Source organism: Emydura macquarii, unplaced genomic scaffold (assembly GCF_026122565.2).
Source record: "Emydura macquarii macquarii isolate MOO-44397 ecotype Brisbane River unplaced genomic scaffold, CSIRO-AGI_Emac_v2 contig_2676, whole genome shotgun sequence".
Taxonomy (NCBI): Eukaryota; Metazoa; Chordata; order Testudines; family Chelidae; genus Emydura; species Emydura macquarii.
The window spans coordinates 36800291-36819702 of NW_027132813.1; the positions used below are offsets into that span (position 1 = coordinate 36800291).

General features: G+C 43.5%; 1 protein-coding gene and 1 long non-coding RNA gene across 3 annotated transcripts in view; one reads left to right on the plus strand and one right to left on the minus strand.

The window, feature by feature from the left end:
* The first annotated feature begins 152 nt into the window (after positions 1–152).
* Positions 153–6263, plus strand: LOC137164089 (uncharacterized). Its single transcript, XR_010922927.1, has 3 exons — positions 153–200; positions 1182–1226; positions 6177–6263. It is a non-coding gene; the product is annotated as an uncharacterized lncRNA (long non-coding RNA).
* A 7814-nt stretch (positions 6264–14077) lies between these two features.
* The window catches only part of XPO1 (exportin 1), a 66153-nt gene continuing 60818 nt past the window's right edge, over positions 14078–19412 (minus strand). For both annotated transcript variants that reach the window (XM_067565208.1, XM_067565209.1), the window contains 4 exons: positions 15720–15854; positions 15456–15615; positions 15281–15377; positions 14078–14358 (listed from right to left, as the gene is read on the minus strand). In XM_067565208.1, the coding sequence (XP_067421309.1) occupies positions 14212–14358; positions 15281–15377; positions 15456–15615; positions 15720–15854 (539 nt within the window). In that variant the 3' untranslated portion in view covers positions 14078–14211. The remainder of the gene's footprint in view (positions 14359–15280; positions 15378–15455; positions 15616–15719; positions 15855–19412) is intronic.

Sequence of the window (19412 nt, forward strand, 5' to 3'; positions counted from 1 at the left end):
GAGGCGGGGGGGGGGGCAGGGCGCTCGGGCTCAGCTCGGCTGTTTCCGACCAGGCTGGGGACGGAGACAGCCGAGTCCCTCGCTCTCGCCCCACCCACCCTCCCTCCGGAGCCGGCCCGCTCCCCCGCCCACCCCAGGCCGAGCGGCGGGCGGGGCGGAACCGGAAGTCGGTGGCGGATTCCCGGAAACGTAAAATGGCGGTGGGTGCGCTGTCCCTACTACAGTGCCAGAGCCGGGGGGGGAGGGGCTCGCCTCAACATTCTCTTCCCCCTCCCCCCCAAGAGGGCTGGAGCACGGGGGGGGGGGGCGCCCCTCACCTGAGTGCTAGGGTCGTGTTGACTCCTCACCTACCCACCCAATTGCCAGGGACATGTTGGCTCTCTTCAAACCCCCCCATCATCCAAGAAGCAAGGGACAGGGAAGCTCTCCTGGTGCATACCCCATCCAAGTACAGCTGAGAGTGAAACGGGGGCTCCTCTGATTCCCCCACCCAAGTGTGAAGGAAGAGAATTCAAATAGGCATTACTCTGATCCCCTCCTTCAATAGAGATGTGTCAAAATATGAAGACTCCAATCTGAAGGACAGTGGCACCCCCCAAATAATAAGGCCCCACTACTGTGAGGTGTTGTACACAATGTGTTGGAATAACACATGGACCTGGTGACATAGCAGCATCAGCGGTCCTCGTGATACAGTATGCTGGCGTACCAAGACACCATAGCATTGCAACACAATGAAGGCAAAAACAGTATATTGTGTCAGAATTTCATATCGTTCCACAGTATTATTGCCTTTAATCAATACATACCTATGGCCATTTGAAAAGGGAGATTTTTTTGTTTGATTCTTTGAAATAGACTCAGCAAAATCTTTACACCCAGACTGGAAAAATTACAATAATGGCCTATATCTTAACCAAAAATTATGCAGTCTGCTTCCAAATGAATGCAACTTGGTCACTCTGAAATTGTCACCCTTGGTCAAAATGTTATGTTGTGATATTGTGTAATGTGATTTTATAAATAATCATACCCTGTAGAGTAACACTGATCATTATTCACAGATGAAAATGATCTCCCATCATGCCATGTATGGTTGTATTCAGTGGTGCTATATGTATGTACTTTGTAAAGTGCTTTCAGATGAAAGACATCATATAGATGTGAAATATTATTTTCAGGTCCAAGAATGGCCCACAAACAATGAATTCAGGGACATAAGGCTTGTAAGTACCTCCCATCTTAAGTGTACACTTTATCTTCAGCCTGTAAGAAAAAGTTGACTTTTAAAGACCACTTCTACAAGACATCCAATTTTTGCTGGTTTTTGATAACCATTTCAGTTTATCTCATAATTCATATGACAGAAAATTTTGTAGGTTACGCATACATAATTGCCACTGAAATTGAGAGCTGAGCATGAGTATCAAATGGTAAAGTTTGGCTGTGTGTGTGTAAAATATACACATTTGGGACCAAATTTTCAACTACGGAGGTACTTGCAAAAATGCCCATGGACCAAGTGCACATGCAAACAGGTAATTACATGCACAGTAAGCTTGCCTCTTTTTTTAATATATACCCTCCACATTTTTCCATGATGTTCAATAAATATAAAGTATATGTTATATGCAAACAATTCTATTTGTAATCTTTTAACTGTTATTTCTAAAACTCTCCTTTTCTGTCTCATTTCTGGGCCATGTTGAAATGGTATTTTTCCCCTTGATGGCTTCATTGAACAGTGAGCTGCTCTGCCTAGCACACTTCTGTCTGGAGATATTTAATTTTCCTGATTTCTACTACTGTAATCAGTGAGAAATGTAATATTTTTAAGAAAAGATACCAGTCTTTGGAAGAAAATATTTTATTTCTTTAACACTTTGAAATTAAAATATTTTTTAAGTAGTACAAAGTTGGGATGTAAAATATTGTTTAGGAAAACAACCGTTTAAACGGTTAACTGCTATGATATTTTACATCCCTAGGGAGGTTGTGGGGGGCACCTGGGAGCTGGATGGGGCAGCCCAACATGCCTCAGCCTCACCACTGCATGGGACCCTGGCCCCTCCAATCGCCCCCAGAGCCCGCTTCCCCACAGCCCACAGGAGGGGGCAATAAAGCACTTCACTCCCTGCCCACCCCCATCTGCCATACCCTGCTCATCAGCCTCCCGCCATGTGCCTGCCCCTCTCCGAGGACTGGGGACACTCTATGCCCGCCCGCTCGACCCCCCCAGACTCTTCACCTGGGCACACCTCAGCTGCTGCCCGGCTCTGCTGGTGCCAAATTAACCCCTAAACTGCCAGGGCTTATCCCTGCACATGCCCAAGCACTTGTCCCAGCCCTCCCTCCCCATTGTCTCTCCCTCCTGCAACACCATGTCCCACGTGCACAGCCAGCCCCTCCATGCAGCAAAAGGTTAAACAGTTAATGCAATTTGTAAACGGTAAGACTAATACTTACCAGTTAACTGTTTAATCATTTGATACTTTACATCCCTAGTACAAAGTTTACACTGGAATCTAGTACTGACATATCGTGCCTTCCCAGTTACCCACATGAAGTTACTTGCCATAGTCACATATTCAGCACAGATCTCTCAACCCACACATACATTTTAAGACAGTGGTTCTCAACCAGGGTTACGCATACCCCTGGGATTACACAGAAGTCTTCCAGGGGGTACATCAACTCATCTAGATATTTGCCTAGTTTTACAACAAGCTATATAGGAAGAACTAGTAAAGTCAGTACAAACTAAAATTTCATATAAACTATGACTTGTTTATACTGCTGTATATACCATATGCTGAAATGTTAGCACAATATTTATAGTCCAGTTGATTTATTTTATAATTATATGCTAAAAATGAGAAAGTACGCAATTGTTCAGTAATAGGGTGCTGTGACACTTTTGTATTTTTATGTCTGATTTTGTAAGCAAGTAGTTTTTAAGTGAGGTGAAACTTGGGGATACGCAATGCAAATTAGACTCCTGAAAGGAATACAGTAGTCTGGAAAGGTTGAGAGCCACTGTTTTAATATTTTTCAGAGGGGTAGCCATGTTAATCTGTATACAGCAAAAACAACAAGAGAGTACTCTCGTTGTTTTTACTGTTTTAATATGAATTTTCAGATAAAGCTTGCAGTTTTCAGCAGCACCTGAAGAGGGCACCTTTAGTTTGAATGTACCTTTACCAAAATGTACATATATTGGTCAAGTGTAAGGTATCACATGGTCTGCTTTGATTGCTCTTTCCCCAAATCCAATATTTTCTTTAGATTATTTTAAAAATTGCTTTTCCATTCGTGTTGTACTATCCTGTGGTGAAGTAATGTATTGTTCTACATAGATTTACATAACTGATTTCCACATAGCACGTGAATAAGAATAGATGCAATGCAAAAGTTGAGATTTTATTTAAACAAACAACTTGGCTAAGATTTTAAAAAGACGATAATGATTTTGGCTGCCTTAGTAATTGAGTACTCAAATGGTGAAAACTTGAAGGGTCTGTTTTCAACGCTGTTTGAAACAGTACTGTGTTAAAGCACACTAGGATACTTTTAATGTGCACTAGCAGGGGTCTACACAGACCAATTAGGGTGGAATACTTTAGTGCATGTATGCCCCCATAGTGCACATTGCTGATTTGCTGTTCCACATAGACATACCCTGAAGTCCAGAATTACTAGTCACTTGGAAATTTTGTCTTCACCTAAATAGCAAAAGTGTACATTCCTCCTCCCAGTCCCTATTCCTTACAATAAGGTGTTATGATCAAATTGTGCATTTACATGCTAATTTTATTAAGCCAAGAAAATGAGCAAACATCCTTTCAAAAACAATTACTTCATCATAAAAAAATGGGTCAAATTCTATTCTCAGTTACAGCTACTACCCCTGCAGTCAATTGGGATCGTATCTAATCAACTTTATATTGCTAGTTGTTATTAAATTACTTGCTGCATAAATCTACACAGGAAAGTTACCTGAAATAGCTATATTCCTCACAAGCTATTCCAGAATAGCTGTCTGTGTGGAAAGACTGTTTTTCCAGTTCAGTGGATTAAACTAAACAAGAAAAAGGCACCTTTGTTCTAGAATAAGTGTGTCTACACAGGGAGCTAATCCAGCATTGCTATTGCACTTTAAATTCACACTTTACCTTAATCTGAAATAATTTTCAAGTGTAGACATGCACTAAGGTACAACATGGGACTACAAAGTGAGTAAGAGTGGAATAATCTGGCTCAAAATAGTGAATCCTAAAAACACCTGTGTGAAATATTATTTTCCCTACTTTTGCAGACGAGGAAGTTGAGCCAAGAGTAAAGCTTGTAAACTGCATTAAATTGAATAGTTGTAGATTTTTTTCTTTTTTTGTTAAAAATAGTGGGAAACAATTTTTAAAAACTATTAATGCAATATCACAGGTATAGAATCAAGCAATTGCAAGTTAAACAATTCAAAAAAAGTTAACAGTGCACCTATGTAATATTCATGTTTTCCTTGTTACAGAATTGATGTTACATTTAAAAAAAATCTGAACATGTTAAGGAACAGACACAGTAAGGATCCCAACAATCTTACTTCTGCCCTGGAGTGACACCATGAGGAAGGAAAAAAATGTGTTAAAATGTCTTTCAAAATCTAATCTGGGGATTAGACAAATGCTAAAATACTATTAATCATAATTCTCTATGGTTATTGCATGGCATCATTACAGTGATGAATTAAGGCTGTAGGGGCACTTTTACTATGCATTTCCATATTTTAATATGTTTGGATTTCTTTTACAGCTAACTTTTATTTTGAATTTCCTGGGTTTATAACATTTGGTTGATTTCTGTGCAGGTGGGCATAAGGATTCTTCTGACCTCCCATTTGTATACCCTATGGAATGGTCAGGATGATTGTAATGCCTGTGCTCAGGAACTTGTAGGACAGTGCAGCTTGCTTGGGAAGCAGGAAGCACAAACTTTCCAAGAGTTCTACAGAGGCAAGATGCCCCCCCCCTCCCCCCCCTTCTAATGTGGGTTTGTGCACACAGTCTAGGTCACAAGTAGCAGCACGAACTTGTGGCACCCCAAGTACAGTTGCTACTTCTACACCTTCCAGGAAGTTAACATGGAGGGGGCAATGAGGGATAATAGGTGGTAATAATTAATCTTTCTTTCTAACTAGGATATAAATTCTCAATCTCACGATCATGACCACTAGTATTTTAAACAGGTCCAGAAGGGTCACAACTATCCTCCCTTTCTTCATAGCTAGATGGGAGGGAGGTCTGAAACTATTAAACTCATGTTATAACATGGGATCACAGACTGGCATAGGCTGAGACATCTGCTGACCTGGATTTATACAACATCCTCCACAATGGCGTGGTAGTGTCCTGCACTGAAAGCTAGCATCATGACACTACCTTTATTATAGTTACTTCCATTTTTAATAATAGCTGTGGGTTTATTTTCTGCCACTGTTCCTGCTAAATAATGATTAGGACTTTAATTTTCAAAAGCAAATTTTTCATTCTAAGTACTAATTTAACCTGTCCTTCATTCCCTTTCCAAGCATTTATTTGGAGTACTGGAAAGGGGGAGAAGAATTACATAACCTGAGAATTTGTCCCACAAATTGAGATCCCATTCATCCTTGCTGCAACTTGGAGCTATATTTCAAGAGGTTTGTGATTATGTGGCACGGCAGATGCAGCACCAGCGTCCTATAACAGTGACCCAGTTTGAGGAATATCTGTTTGGGGATGCTTTCCTTTTTAGGTCTTAAGCTCTTGCCATAGTATCAGCCATCACATTGTCTAATACCACAATATATTGAGCACTAAGGCTGCCCAGACCTGAAAAAGATGTCTGTGTAGCGCAAAAGCTTGTCTCTTTCACCAATAGAAGCTGGTCCAATAAACAATATTACCTTACCCACCTTGTCACTCTTGAGCAATGAGTGACAGTTCCTAGCTCGGACCATGCTGAGCTGGCTTCTCTAGTCTGGTGAGACAGCAGGCTGTAACGTTGCTGTTTGACATAACCTGCACATAGGTACCTTGAGGTATCTGTAGTCTTTTTAGTGCTTTCTACATTGCAAGTAAAAACAACAAAAGTCCTGTAGCACCTTAAAGACTAACAAATCTCATTGTTTTTGCTGTATACAGACTAACCCGGCTACCCCTCTGGTATGTTGCAAGTAACTCTCAACTGCTTATTGATTAAAGATGGTTCTAACAGGTCACATACACTGCCTACTCTCTGGTAAGCAAATGAAGTATCCAATTTTTGCTTGTAAACGATTACTGAGAAACAAAAAGAATCCCATAATGCTACTTTAGAGTACTTTGTTTCATTACATTTTTGTCTCCTTAATTTCTGATTAAATTAGTGATCCTCCCTGTCTCTCTTTTCAGGTTAGAGTGGTGTTAGTTTATTGGTCTGTGTCATCTCTTCCCCTTTTATCTTTTCCCCCTGTATGTGCCTCAAGTTACTAAGTGCAACACATTGAAAAAATGGTACGTTTCACTGTGAGAATATGGTTGCATAAAGAACAGAAAGGAGCAGCCACCTTTGTTATATCCCCACCACTCTTCTATATTGTGAATGATTTGGAATAAGGTGAATGAATGACCCACAATCACTACCATAGACTCTTCTGAATAATGTTTTTGTTTAGTGCAATGAAATCCAGAGGCACAAGTTTGGTTTATTGTTAAAATGTACACATGTTCTGGATCACATGAAGCCTACTCTGGTGAGTTTTGAAGGAAAGAATGTAAGATTAATTAATTTCTTCAGCCTATAGAATTCAGCTGTCAGAAGGGACCAGACCCTAACTAATAGGCAAATAGTACTAATTTATTTCCAACAAGTCATCTATAGCACAGCTTGGTCCACTGGTTACAGCCATTTGAAATATGAACAGATGTGTGTAAGCAGAGGCATGAGAACTGAGTTCAATGACAAAGGGAAGGCTTGGATTTTTTTTAATACTTCCTTCACATGAAAAAATAAGTTTATCAAAGGACACCATTCCTCTGAATAGTCTTCTCTGAAAGTTTAAGTGGAAATTTCAATGAACAGCCCAGACTGTTATAAAAGGGCACAATTCTCCTGGTCTTGAATGAAGGTAACAACCCTGCCTCTTTTTAAGTTCTTACCTCCCAAGTTGCAGCCCTGACTCTATCATAGGGTTTTAGGTTATATACATAAAATACACTTCTCAGTTGCCCTGTGCTCTGTCAATGTCTTCTGAAATGGTATGGAGTTCACCCAGCTTGTCCTAAGAATGGATACCATGTCCATCTACTAGCTAATAATAGAGTAGATGAGCTATTACATTCTCTCTCTTACGGAATCCCATCTCCTGGGCTCATTATAGGAGCAACTAACTGTGAAGACATCTGTAAAGCATTTGCCTCCTGACTTTCTTAAGGGGGTGCAACACTACCATATGAAGTCTCTTTGCAAAGTAAGTGCTACATGCCACCTTCTGAACAGGGTCACAGTCTCCATCTGCAGCAATGTGATAATATCCATTATTCCTGCCTCTGTGAAAATTGAAGAGGGAAGTCAGAACCACATAAAAACAATTCAGAGAGAGTCCTACAGCAACTTCTTCTGTCCTACTCAGAGAATAAAAACATAATATCTCCCAGAAGAGATGCTAATGTGGATCCTACTCCTGAACCTTTAATCTCTTTCTCCACAGACAGTACTGAATGACCAAGAGGGCACGTGATATATAGCAAGTTGGTAATGAACTGCATTGATAAACGGTGCCAAATTTTCAAAACTAAGTGCAATAAGTGCAACTTCAAAAATCCCCGTGCACTTGCTTCGCCTACAAAAACCTGCATTTTTGTATTGGTCTTAATCTGGTCTTTATTAAAACTAATGATCCTTTATATGGAAATACATTATTGTGCGGCACTCAAATCTCAGGTAGGCTTGATTGAGGTCCCAGGAGCCAGCCGGAAGTATACCACAATTTCATGGAACAACTTCCTTAGTCCTCTCTATCCCAACAATCTGCAATCTACTTTATTGAAAATGGAGGCCCTTTGCAAACAGCAGCAGCTCAGGTCAGCATTAACCCATTCTGTTCTGATCACTGATCTGCAAGCACGCTATCAGAGAGCCTTCTGGATTTGCAAAAGAAAGTAAACCAGTCAAGCCTTTGGCAAAGCAACCTGTTTCCTGGTAATGTGCAGGGCAGGCAGTAAAGTTTTCTCCCAGTGCACCCCACTCCTAGGTTTAGAGTGGCCACATTTCAGGGGGAGTGGCAGCAGTAGGAACTCTGGGATATCATTACTTTGATTCGGGTCTGCATACTGCAGTGTGGATGCCAGACCCCTAATGTGACCAAGTCCCACAGGAACAGTGCTCTGGAACCACTCAGGCAAAGCCAGTCAGGACTCTAGTGCTCAGTCTGCCCCTCCCTGGATCTCTACTCTGCAGCACAGCCGCATCCTGAATCTGGCCTCGGAGCATTCAGCACCCCTGCTCTGTCTGAGCTCCCCATGAGTTCCCCTGGACGAGACGCTGGGGAGCTCCCACACACCCCCAGAGGAGCCATGCACTCCTCCTTGCAGTCAGAAGTAATTCAGAGCCAGCATGGGAGTCAGACCCACCCTCCGTCCCCAGTGTCGGAGCCGGCAGAAAGAAGGGAATGAGGGGCCGCAAGGTCAGCAGCGCCCTATGTACCACGGCATGAGCGCGGTACTCCAAGGGGTGCCGGAGCTAAGGGAAAAAAGTTCCGGGAATCTGTGCACGGGGCGCGCACACACCTATACTGGAATGGATATGAGCAATCACTCGAAGATAGAACTGCTTTTTGGAGTTGGGCCCCTTGGGGGCCCTTGCTGGGAGGCCGCGGAAGATCCCGAGTGATCTCAGTGCCCAAACCCCCCGTTCCTGTCATGGCCCCTACAGGGCTGAGATGGTCTGGGTGACTGCCTAGGGGCCGGTTGGGCCTGGTGTTAGGGCTGCGGCCAAAACTGGTGCCTCGAGGCCTGGAGGGGTGTAAAGGCCCAAAGATCAGAGGGTTGCCCTCGAGTCTTTCAGGACATGCAGCTTCTCATCCATCCTGTCAGAGGAAAGGCCTGCCCCATCAAAGGGCAGGTCTTGGATGGATTGCTGCATCTCTTTGGATAGCCCTGAAGACTGCAGCCACAAGCACCGTCGCATGGCAATCGCGGAGGCCATGGCTCTGCTGGCCGTGTCCGCAGCATCGCTGGCAGTCTGCAAAGCCGCCACTGCCACCGTGGCGCCCTCCTCCAGTACCATGGCAAAGTCTGCCGCTTGGTCCTGGGACAACCCTCCTGCAAACCTCCTCATTGAGTTCCACAGGTTCAGGTTGTAGCGACCCATGAGTGCCTGGTGGTTTGCTATTCGCAACTGCAGGGCCCCTATGGACTAGACCTTGCTGCCAAACAGGTCTAGTTTTTTATTATTCTTGTTTTTAGGCATGGTGCCCTGGCCATCTCGCCTATCCCTTTGGTTGGCCGTGTCAACCAACAGGGTCCCCAGAGCTGAGTGCGTGTATAAAAATTCGAACCCCTTCGCTGGCAAATAGTATTTTTTCTCAGCTTCCTTTGATGTGGGGGCAACCAAGGCAGGGGTTTGCCAGAAAGCCTTGGCCAGTTTGAGGACTCTCTCATGGACCGGGAGGGCCACTCTTGATGGTCTCGTCGATCCAGCCACTCCAAAGAGGGGGTGGTCCTCCTCAGAGAGCTCCTTAAAGTCTATATTTAAATTGCTGGCCACCCTCTTAAGTAGCTCTTGGTGGGCCCGGAAGTCAGGGAGGGATGCCTTGTGATCCCTGACAGTCGCCTCATCAGGGGAGGAGGATAGTGGAAGGGGCCCCGTGGAGGGTCCTTCCTCAGGGTCTGTTTCCTCCTCAGAGGAATGGTCCTTCGCCTGTTGGCTCTGTGGTTGGGGGGGGGGGAGGGGGTACTGGCTGTACCACTGATGGTGGGACAGAGACAGTGGCCTGCCCCCTCTGTGGCCGCCATGGACCCCAGTAAGGCCACTGCCAGGGCCCTTGCGGCTACCCCAGTGCCGGCATCAGTACCTGCTGCGGCACTTCAGGGCGAGACTTGCTCTTGCGGGACCCTGATCCGCTGGAGCAGTGCCAACGGTGTCTGCGGCTCTTGCTCGTCCTCGCCCGGAACCTGCCATGCACCGACCTCGACGAAGACGATGAGCGTCAGTGCTGGCGCAAATGGTGCTGATGGGCAGACGTGCGGCTTGACAAGCTGGAAGACGACCTCCATCTCGGTGCCGAGGACCTCCGGTGCCACTTTCCCTTTGGGGACCTGGAGTGGTGCCACCACGGCATCATGATGGCAAGCCCGACTTCGAGCGCGATCGGCGACGAGTGGAGATGGGCTGCGTCAGTGGTGCCAGGTCCTTCAGCACCAGGATCTGCGCCAGACTCTGCGCTGGGGATCAGGACCGGTGCTGTGGGGAAAGGCTCAGTGCCGGGGTGCGGGAGCCACGTGTACCATGTGAGGCTGACCGAGATAGATGCTGCCTCAAACATAAAGCCTTCAGTGCCGTGGACTGTCCTCGATGCCACGGTGAGGAGCTCGCTGACTCAGTCAAAGTTAGTAGGGGACCTGGCCCGCTCTACCCTCTCTAGCCGTCTGGGGGGGGGAGGGGGGATTTCACCCGACGGGGGTCCCGACCACCCACCGGAGGCACCCAGCATGGGTTTACCCCGGGACGCTGGTCCTTGCACCCTCGGCCGAGGGGGGAACGGAGACGTTGGCATGGCCAGGAGCGACCGTGCCGCATAGTACGCCTCCAGCTTCGACGGTCCTTGCAGAGGCGCTCCCCCACCCCCCAGGAGCTGGGGGAGGCTCTCTGCATGGAGATGCCGGCACTGGAGCGAGCTCAACAAGCCACTGCTGGGGCATCTCCTGGCTCAACCCCGGCCGCGCAGGTGGTGCGGGGGAGCTTTGGCGCTCGGTGCCTTGACGCTTCTTCTTAGGCACCAGCAACTGGCGGCAGGACGACTCCGGTGCTGGTGGAGCGCTCCACACTGAGGAGACACTCGGTGCCGTAGGGGAACGCGCCGGTTCAGAGTCCCGCCGGAGCGCCAGCTCCAGCAGAATGGCCTTCAGCCGAGTGTCCTGCTCTTTCTGCGTCCTTGGTTTGAAGGCTTTACAATCCTGTATTTGTCCTTCCTGTGCTGTTCTCCCAAACATCTGAGGCAGCGCTAATGAGGGTTACTCACAGGGATGGGCTTGCCACAAGCAGCGCAGGACTTAAAGCCAGGTGAGCCCAGCATGGCCCAGCCCAAAGCCCCCAAGGGCTTCTTATTCTAATGCTATTACTAACTACTTAACCTAACTATTAAACTACTTAACAACAATGAACACAGTCAATAAGGGGATTGCTACTTGCTGTGCGCAAGAGGCAGGAGACGTTCCAGTAACCGTCACGAGCAGAAAGAAGAAACTGAGGGCCCGCAGGGTCAGTGGTGCCTCATATATCACAGCATGAATGCGGTACTTCAGGGGGCGCCTAGGCCAACCCTACAGGGTCTGCTAAGGGGAAAAAAGTTCTGGGAACCAGTGCACAGTGGTGTGCACTCACCTATATTGGAATGGATATGAGCAATCATTCGAAGCAGAACTCCAAGTTAGAGTCCAAAAACATTTTATTTAATTTTCAGCTGCTCTAAAACGTTAATTCAAGTAACAAAATAACTATTTTCTGAGCCCCAATTAAAAGAAAAAAATATATAATGGTAGGATTCAGTCTGAAAAACATCAATTTAACTTGAAAAAATAAATCAAGCTATGTGGATGAGAAATCAGCCTCAGCTGGATACTTGTTTCAACCTTAACTAGATAGATTATGGAAAGATGACTTCTCTCCAAGTATTATATTTTTCTTTCCATTAAACAGTCTGGATTTGTTCAAATTTCATTTGCAAGGCACCTCTTGCCTCCATCTAGTTTCATGACTCTTATTTCTACTTTTTGCTGACGAGAAAAATGGGGCATTCGTGTGATAGTCACTTTAAAGAATGACACTTCCTACATTGTCTCCATTTTAATAGATCATATTGTCTATTTGATTTTTGCTGTGCAAATAAGTGTCTTCAATGAGCTCTCACTGCCCAGCTCTCAAATTACAGCAAACTCAGAACCTAGTGGATACAAGTAGTTTTTTAACTTATCCATTTTAAATATACATTACCTTACATTCCTCTATATCATTACTTCTATTTAGAAACAAATATTTTATCTGCTTGTTGCAAAATATGCTCAATTAGTGGATGACAAAGTTACACTAATTAATATTAATGTAGCCCCTCCTCTTAAGAAATGCCTACATAAAGGGGGAAAGCAATAGCTGTGCTACCAGCTAGCATGGAGTTGAGTCTTATGTCTCAACCTATCAGTTTTATCATGTCCCAGGACACAAGAGGTTTGAAAACTACTGTATATTAGTCTTGGTATTGTCCCCTCCAACATTAATGGCTTCAGTTGACAGCATTTGTGTTGCCGAGTGTTCTGCAGTCAGGTACGGATCTGCCTTTATTAGTACTAGGCAAAGGAATCAAGCAACCAGAGACGTTCTTGAGCACAACTGTGGGAAAATGCCCACACTGACAAACATTTTGGTTGAGTAGGTTCTCTATAGACACTTGCTGGCTAATGAACTTTAATTTGATTTGAAATAAATGCACAATACATAAAAGTAACTACAGTATTCAAATTTTATATAAAAAGGATCACACTAATCACCTAACCTTATTTCCTTCACAACTGCACATGAATGTCGTATTTTTGTATCATTGACAGTCCTAGGACCAGATGAATGCAAGTTGTCCCAAGAATCAAGACATCAACAGTTTGGATTGACATACAGAAAGGAAAACTCAAAGTTATTCCTTTGTTAGAAGACAAAGGAGAAACATTAGAGAGAGGAAAAGCTAGGATGTCAACTATCAAAGTGTTCCATTTTCTTGCCTTCGGTCTCACTACTTCATATACCTTTAAAGGCATTAAACCACAAAAATGGAAGTGAAAAAGTTTTATACTGTTCAGACCTGCTGATGTTAGCCTGGTCACAAAAGTCAGGAATCTCATTTTGAATTTCTGAACTAAAAAACACAAGTGCAAGAGCTCTTCTTGAAGGGCCCTTGCATGTTAAATTTTGTCACTGCAGTTACGGGAGCATCTATCTAGCCTGATATTCATCTACCTACCTTTTATGGGTTTCTTTTTTCTATAAACCTCAGTGTGATCACAGCATTTTTATCCAATAAAAGATAAGCCAAAAGAAAGAAAATAAATGTAAACCAATTTTATTTTGCTTTTAAGTAGTGTTCTTAAAGCACTACAGCATGGTAAACAATGTAAATTAGTATAAGTCATCTCAAAAGCCAGAGTTCTCTTTTTATGAGTTGTTAAAAAGATGCAGCCTATTCTAACAGGATAAATATTTTAACCATTTCACTTCGAGTTAATGAAGGCTCACAAATGAGCAACACTCCTCATTGAGGAAAACAAAAAGCTGTTGTCGACAAAGCGACAGCACACACACAAAAAACAAAAGAACTGTGTAAAAATAACTAACTGTACTGTGTTCCCATACTCTTTTGAAGTTGCTTTACAATGGGATGATATGCACATGATCTTGCTGCAAACTTGTCATATGACTTGCAAATACATGGAGCCTAGCCTTACCGTTCAGTCCAAAAGCTGCTAACTGTCCAGGTAATGCAGCACTATACTCCTCTGCTTAACAATCAATTCGATTTGTTTTACTCATTACCTTTTCTTCTAGACTGCAGGGCAGGCTAGAAAGAAAATGATCCCCTCATTAAAAATTGGTTCTCTTACAGGAAAAATGTATAATTCTGCAATAGACTTAAGTTATGTTTTGCCTCTCTTTTCCCCTTAGCCACAAAATGGGCATGAAGTAATTTTTTTTTAAAATGCCTTAATTCTCAACTTCATGCAAATCTAAATAAAGATGACCAAAACAAAAGCTTAAACAATGGAAGGATATTTCACAGAAAATTTCTTATACAAAAAACACATAAGAAAAAGGGCCACTAGGTGACATTTTAATTTACAAATTGGCATCATTTTGGTCAATATCCAAGTGCTGTTTTCTTCTACCACAACAAAGCAGCTGTACAGAAAGAAAACTGCATAACTGGTTTTATACATTTTAATCACACATTTCCTCAGGGATTTCATGTGGATTAAGGATGCCAGGGACAGACATCTGAAGCTTATGTTTCTCCTCCTGAGCCTGTCGAAGGGCTGTTTCTCTTTCTTCCAGGAATAAATCGGATGTGTCTTCACCTGCAAATTCCTACACACATGAAATAGTTTGGTTAGTTCAATGTGTTTTGAAATCCTCAAAAGAAAAATGCTTCCAAAAATCCACATTTTATATATAAATATGATAAATCAATTTTTCCCCTCACTTGACTTTCAGAACCAGAATTTAATACACATTTTCTTATGCAACCATTATTGCCACTAAAACCTAAATCAGATAAAGAATGCAGCTCCCTGCATGATATTTGTATTTTCACTAGCTGCTGAGGAGAGGATACCAGATTCTTGTTTTGAGTCGTCAGCCTTTTGGGTCCTTTGAAATGTAGGCATTAAGACACCAAAATGTTAGAACTTTAATCCACCTTGTAATTCTATTTAGGATACTTTATGAAGGGACATTCTTTCAATTCTCTTTAATGCCAACTTTTATTTTTTTAAAAAAAGGAAAATGAAATTCTGACTCTAGGAGATTTAAAAAAATCACCACACACAAGTTTAGGCTTCTGAGGACTGAACTGCTTTAGTCTAACCCAAGTTACTGGGTTTAATACAGGGGTAGCTAGCTGAAATTTAATAGCCTGTGATATACGGAAGGGTCAGACTAGAAGATCTAATGGTCCCTTCTGGCCTTAAACTATGAAACTATTCCAAAACAAGGATTGCAGTATGGCCTCTGTTTAAAAATGGACTTATTACATACCTCCCAGTTTGGAAAGATTCACAGATGCATATAAATCTATAAGGTTCATCAATCCATTCTCAGTCTAAGCAATCTAAGGCAACAGGCATTTCCTTGCACCCTTACTGAAGTGGCCAATAGACAGTAACCCTGGTGCATTATAAAAACATGCTGACTCCTTGCACAACTTTTCACAAGTGATGAGCCAGGCTCTTCCACGTCAAACATCACATTCAATAGTCATTTAAAATTTACACTAACATTTCAAACATACCTTAATTTGGACCAGGAAATCCCTAAGGTGTTCCTTGAAGGCAGGGATATCCTGATTTAAACTGAAGAGTCCTGTTACAAATAGCTTAACCTGTGCACTAAGAGTAAAAATACCAATTAATATATGGGAAACACAAGAACCCAAGCTAAAAAATTAACAGGCACAGCACACTTACTCTTGCAGATGAGGAAAGGCAGATTTAAGAAGATTAGCAACATACTCCTGAATAAACATTTGGTTGCTCACTGGATTTCCAGGGTTTAAAGGAGTACTTATTTTTCCTTCTTCTACTAAATTGAACATGTATGCGAGAATTGATGCATGCATCGTCAAACCTGCACATGTAAAACAGAAATGAAATTACTTGTTTCTCAAAATAAATTCCTTTATTGTTTAATGATTGATGTACTGTTTCCTTCAACCTCAAGCACACTCTTACCAGCAGTATGTGAAGTGTCCGTTACAACAGAAAAAATATGCTGAAGAATGTCACAGAAATAAGTCTGATAAAAACTCTGAGCAGCAGCCTCTTCTTGCGCAACATTTTGTAATAGAGTATAAAGTATCTGAAGACCTGGAAAAATGAGCAAAAATGGTGAAGATAAACCAAAGATAATAAAATTTTTTACATCAGCTTTCCTTTTATTGCATATATTCAAGAAGTTCAGATTTGTGCATAAAGAAGTTTCACCTAGACAGAACTATGAGATCCAATATTTAAAGATTTTCCAGTAATTTCTACACATTTTCAAGCTACCATATTCCTGTGGATTTTATGTTTGTTTGGTTATGATTACTAATTACCAGGACCTCAGATCCTTACCAAATAAAAACCAACCGCTAAGTTCTATCTTTACTGGGATAGTGTATGTTTAATTGCAATAATCACATAAAAGCAGATCAAGTAAAGCTGACTGGAAAACACCTAAAAACAGTTTTGTTGGAATTTACTGACATCTAAATGTTCTGCAGAAATAGTTAATTTAGTCAAATTTCCAATGGAATCCAGATCACCTGGAAGCCCTAGGAGTCTCAGACCTGGCACTCCCTGGCTCCGTCAGCCAGGCTACCAAGGACCAGAGCTTCCAGGCTCTGAGTGGCAGGCTGCAGCGGGGCCAAGAATCTTGAAAGCCATGGCAGACAGACTGAAAGTGACAGTTCTTGTCAAGTTCACTGCTGCCCTGAAAATTGACTAGATTCCTGTCAATTTGAATCCACAGCACCATGGCTTCCAGGGTTCTTGGTTCTGCTGCAGTGATCAGGCAAACAGCAAGGGACCCCAGACGGAATATTTCATTTTGGAAACATGACATTTTGCTGTTCCAAAACAAAACATTACATGATTTCAGTTCTGCAATTTTTCCCCAAATTTTTCCACTTTTTGTTCTGATTTGGGAGGATGAAAAAAATTTCTGAAAACTAAATTTTTGCAGAACTGAAATTTGGTTTCCCAGTCAGCTCTACTGCCAACCATCATCATTACAAAAATGGCAAACACCAAGCCCCCTCCACCAACAGTGTTTGCAACAATTTGGAGAACAATCCTAAAGTTAGACATTTTAAAATGGATGACCTCATCAGACTTTGCCTCTATCACTACACAACAGGCTGCATTGCCTAAAGTGGGAGAGAACTCGAAGGTCTGTTGTCCTTCCATAGTGTATTTGAAGGTACTCAGATGATTTGCCCCAGCATCTCTGGGCACCTCCCCTCCTCAGGCACTCCATTCTAGTCCCTCTATGGGCGCGCCTCCTATTGGGGTCTCCTCCTTGCTGAAGGCTGGTGGAGTGGTGAGACATAGTAAAGGAGAGGAAGCCAGCAAAGTGAGCAACAACAGGTCTTCTGCTGGCTGGAGGAGACAACTTGCATTCAAATATTTTAGCTTTATATACCTGAAAAGATACCAGAAGCCTGTGAAAGAAAGTGTTATTCACCTTATGCAGTAACGATCATTCTTCAAGACATTGGGTGCTTCATGGTAGGTGTGCTCACATCCCTGTGCTGCTGATTGAAGAACTTTGGTAGTACTGTCTGTTGCACCAGTGCATGTGCTGTCCTCCTCATGGTGCACCATAAGGCTAGCCAGTGTGCATGGGCAAACCCTCCTCAGTTCCTTCTCTATCGCAATCAAACGAGAAATCTGAAGTAGAGGGGAGGAGGGCGGATTGTGGAACACACATAGGGGGACACATCTCGAAGAACCATCGTAACTGCACAAGGTGAGTAACTACTTCGAGTAGTATCCCTATGGGTGTTCCATAGTAGGCGACTCCTGAGCAATATCTTAGTGGTGGGTTCGGATGTTGGAGTCTGGTAAGTTAGATGATAATACGGAAGATCTGAAGATGGCATCTAAGGTGGAGTCCCTGGTAATCAAAATGTTCTGCGAAGGTATGGACAGACACTCAATGTCACCGCTCTACAGATCTCTGAGATGAGGACATTCTTGAAGGTGGTGATGGACAAGGAGATCAACCTTGGGGAACATGTATGAATCGAGACTGGAGGGATTACGTTGAGAACTTGGTACCACTATCTAATGCAATTCGAGACCAATTTAGAGAGCCTTTGGTTTGATATTGCTGAGCCCCTATATCTGTCTGCAGTGGAAAGGAAAAGTCTGAGATTTCCTGAAAGACCTTGTCCTAAGTAGAAGGCCAGGGCTCTCCAGACAGCTAGGGTATTTAATGTAACCTCTCTTGTCTTAGTGAGGTTTGGGGTAGAAGATTGGAAGGTGAATAAATGATTCATGTGAAACTGAGAGGTTACCTTAGGGATAAATTCTGGATGTCTAAGCATAGCTTTGTTTGGGAAGAACACAGTGTAGGAGAGGATGCGCCATCAGAGAACCCCCACACCCCTTCTCCTGGCTGAGTAATCACTACTAGGAAGATGGTCTTCCTGGACAGGTGCATCAATGAACAGGTGGCCATGGGTCCGATGGGTGGCTTTGTCAGCCCTGTCAGCACCAAGTGTAGGTCCCACATTGGGGGAGGAAGTCGAGGTTGTGGGAAAAGGTTTACTATACCCTTCAGGAACCTTTTAGTGATTGGGTGTGACAGCACTGAGTATCCCTCAATAGGTTGATGGAAGGCTATTATAGCTGCTAGGTGGAACAAGAGAGTTTAGAGATAAGTCCAATTTCTTTAGCATAAACGCATAGTCCAGGATACGTGGTAGAGATGATGCTGTTGGGGAAATTTGTTGGGCAGAACAAGACGACTGAAACTGGATCATTTTTGTAGGTAAGTGTGTCAAGTTGAGGACTTTCTGCTCTGTAACAGCACCTCTTGTACCTCTCTTGAACAGGAGCTTTCTAAGCATTGGAACCAAGAAGAGCCATGTTTTGAGGCATAGAATCCTCAAGTTGGGATGTCTAGTGCGCCCCTTGTCCTACGAGAGGAGGTATGGTATGGCTGAGAGAAAGATATCCGTGGACATATCGCAAGATGTGACAGGTAAGGAAACCAGGTCTGTCTCAGCCAGGTAGCAGCAATAAGGATGACGTCGGCTCAGTCTCTCTTTATTTTGAGTAGGACCTTCGCAAGTAGTGGAAATGGTGAAAAGGAGTAGAGAAGGTCCCTGGCTCCAGGGAATGAGCAGAGCATTGCCCAGTGAATGATGTCTCATTCCTGCTCTGGAGCACTAGTGTGGACATTTTTTGTTCAGGCGAGCGGTAACCAGATCCCATGGTCGGTGTCTCCCATCGTTTGAATGTGTTCTGAAGTAACATCATGTCTATCTCCCACTCATGATCATGTGAGAATTTGTGACTGAGATTGTTCACTATCAAGTTTTGTAAGACCAGGAGGTAAGTCGTAGACAGTGTAACGTGGGAGATTCACCAATTCCAGAGCCCGATCATCTCGGTGCACAGGGAGGGTGATCTGGCTCTTCCCTGCCAACTGATGTAAAACATACAAGCTTTGTTGTCTGATAGAATCTTCGGGTTGATCCTACGATCAGTGACTGGAAACGAGTGCAGGCATTCCTGACCACTCTTAGCTTGAGGAGATTGATGTGGAGGGGACATCTCTGAAGGTGACCACTTGGCCTTGTGTCGTGAGGCTGTTTAGATGCACACCCCACCTTATCAGTGATGCGTCCAGTGGTGAGAAGCAACAACACTGGT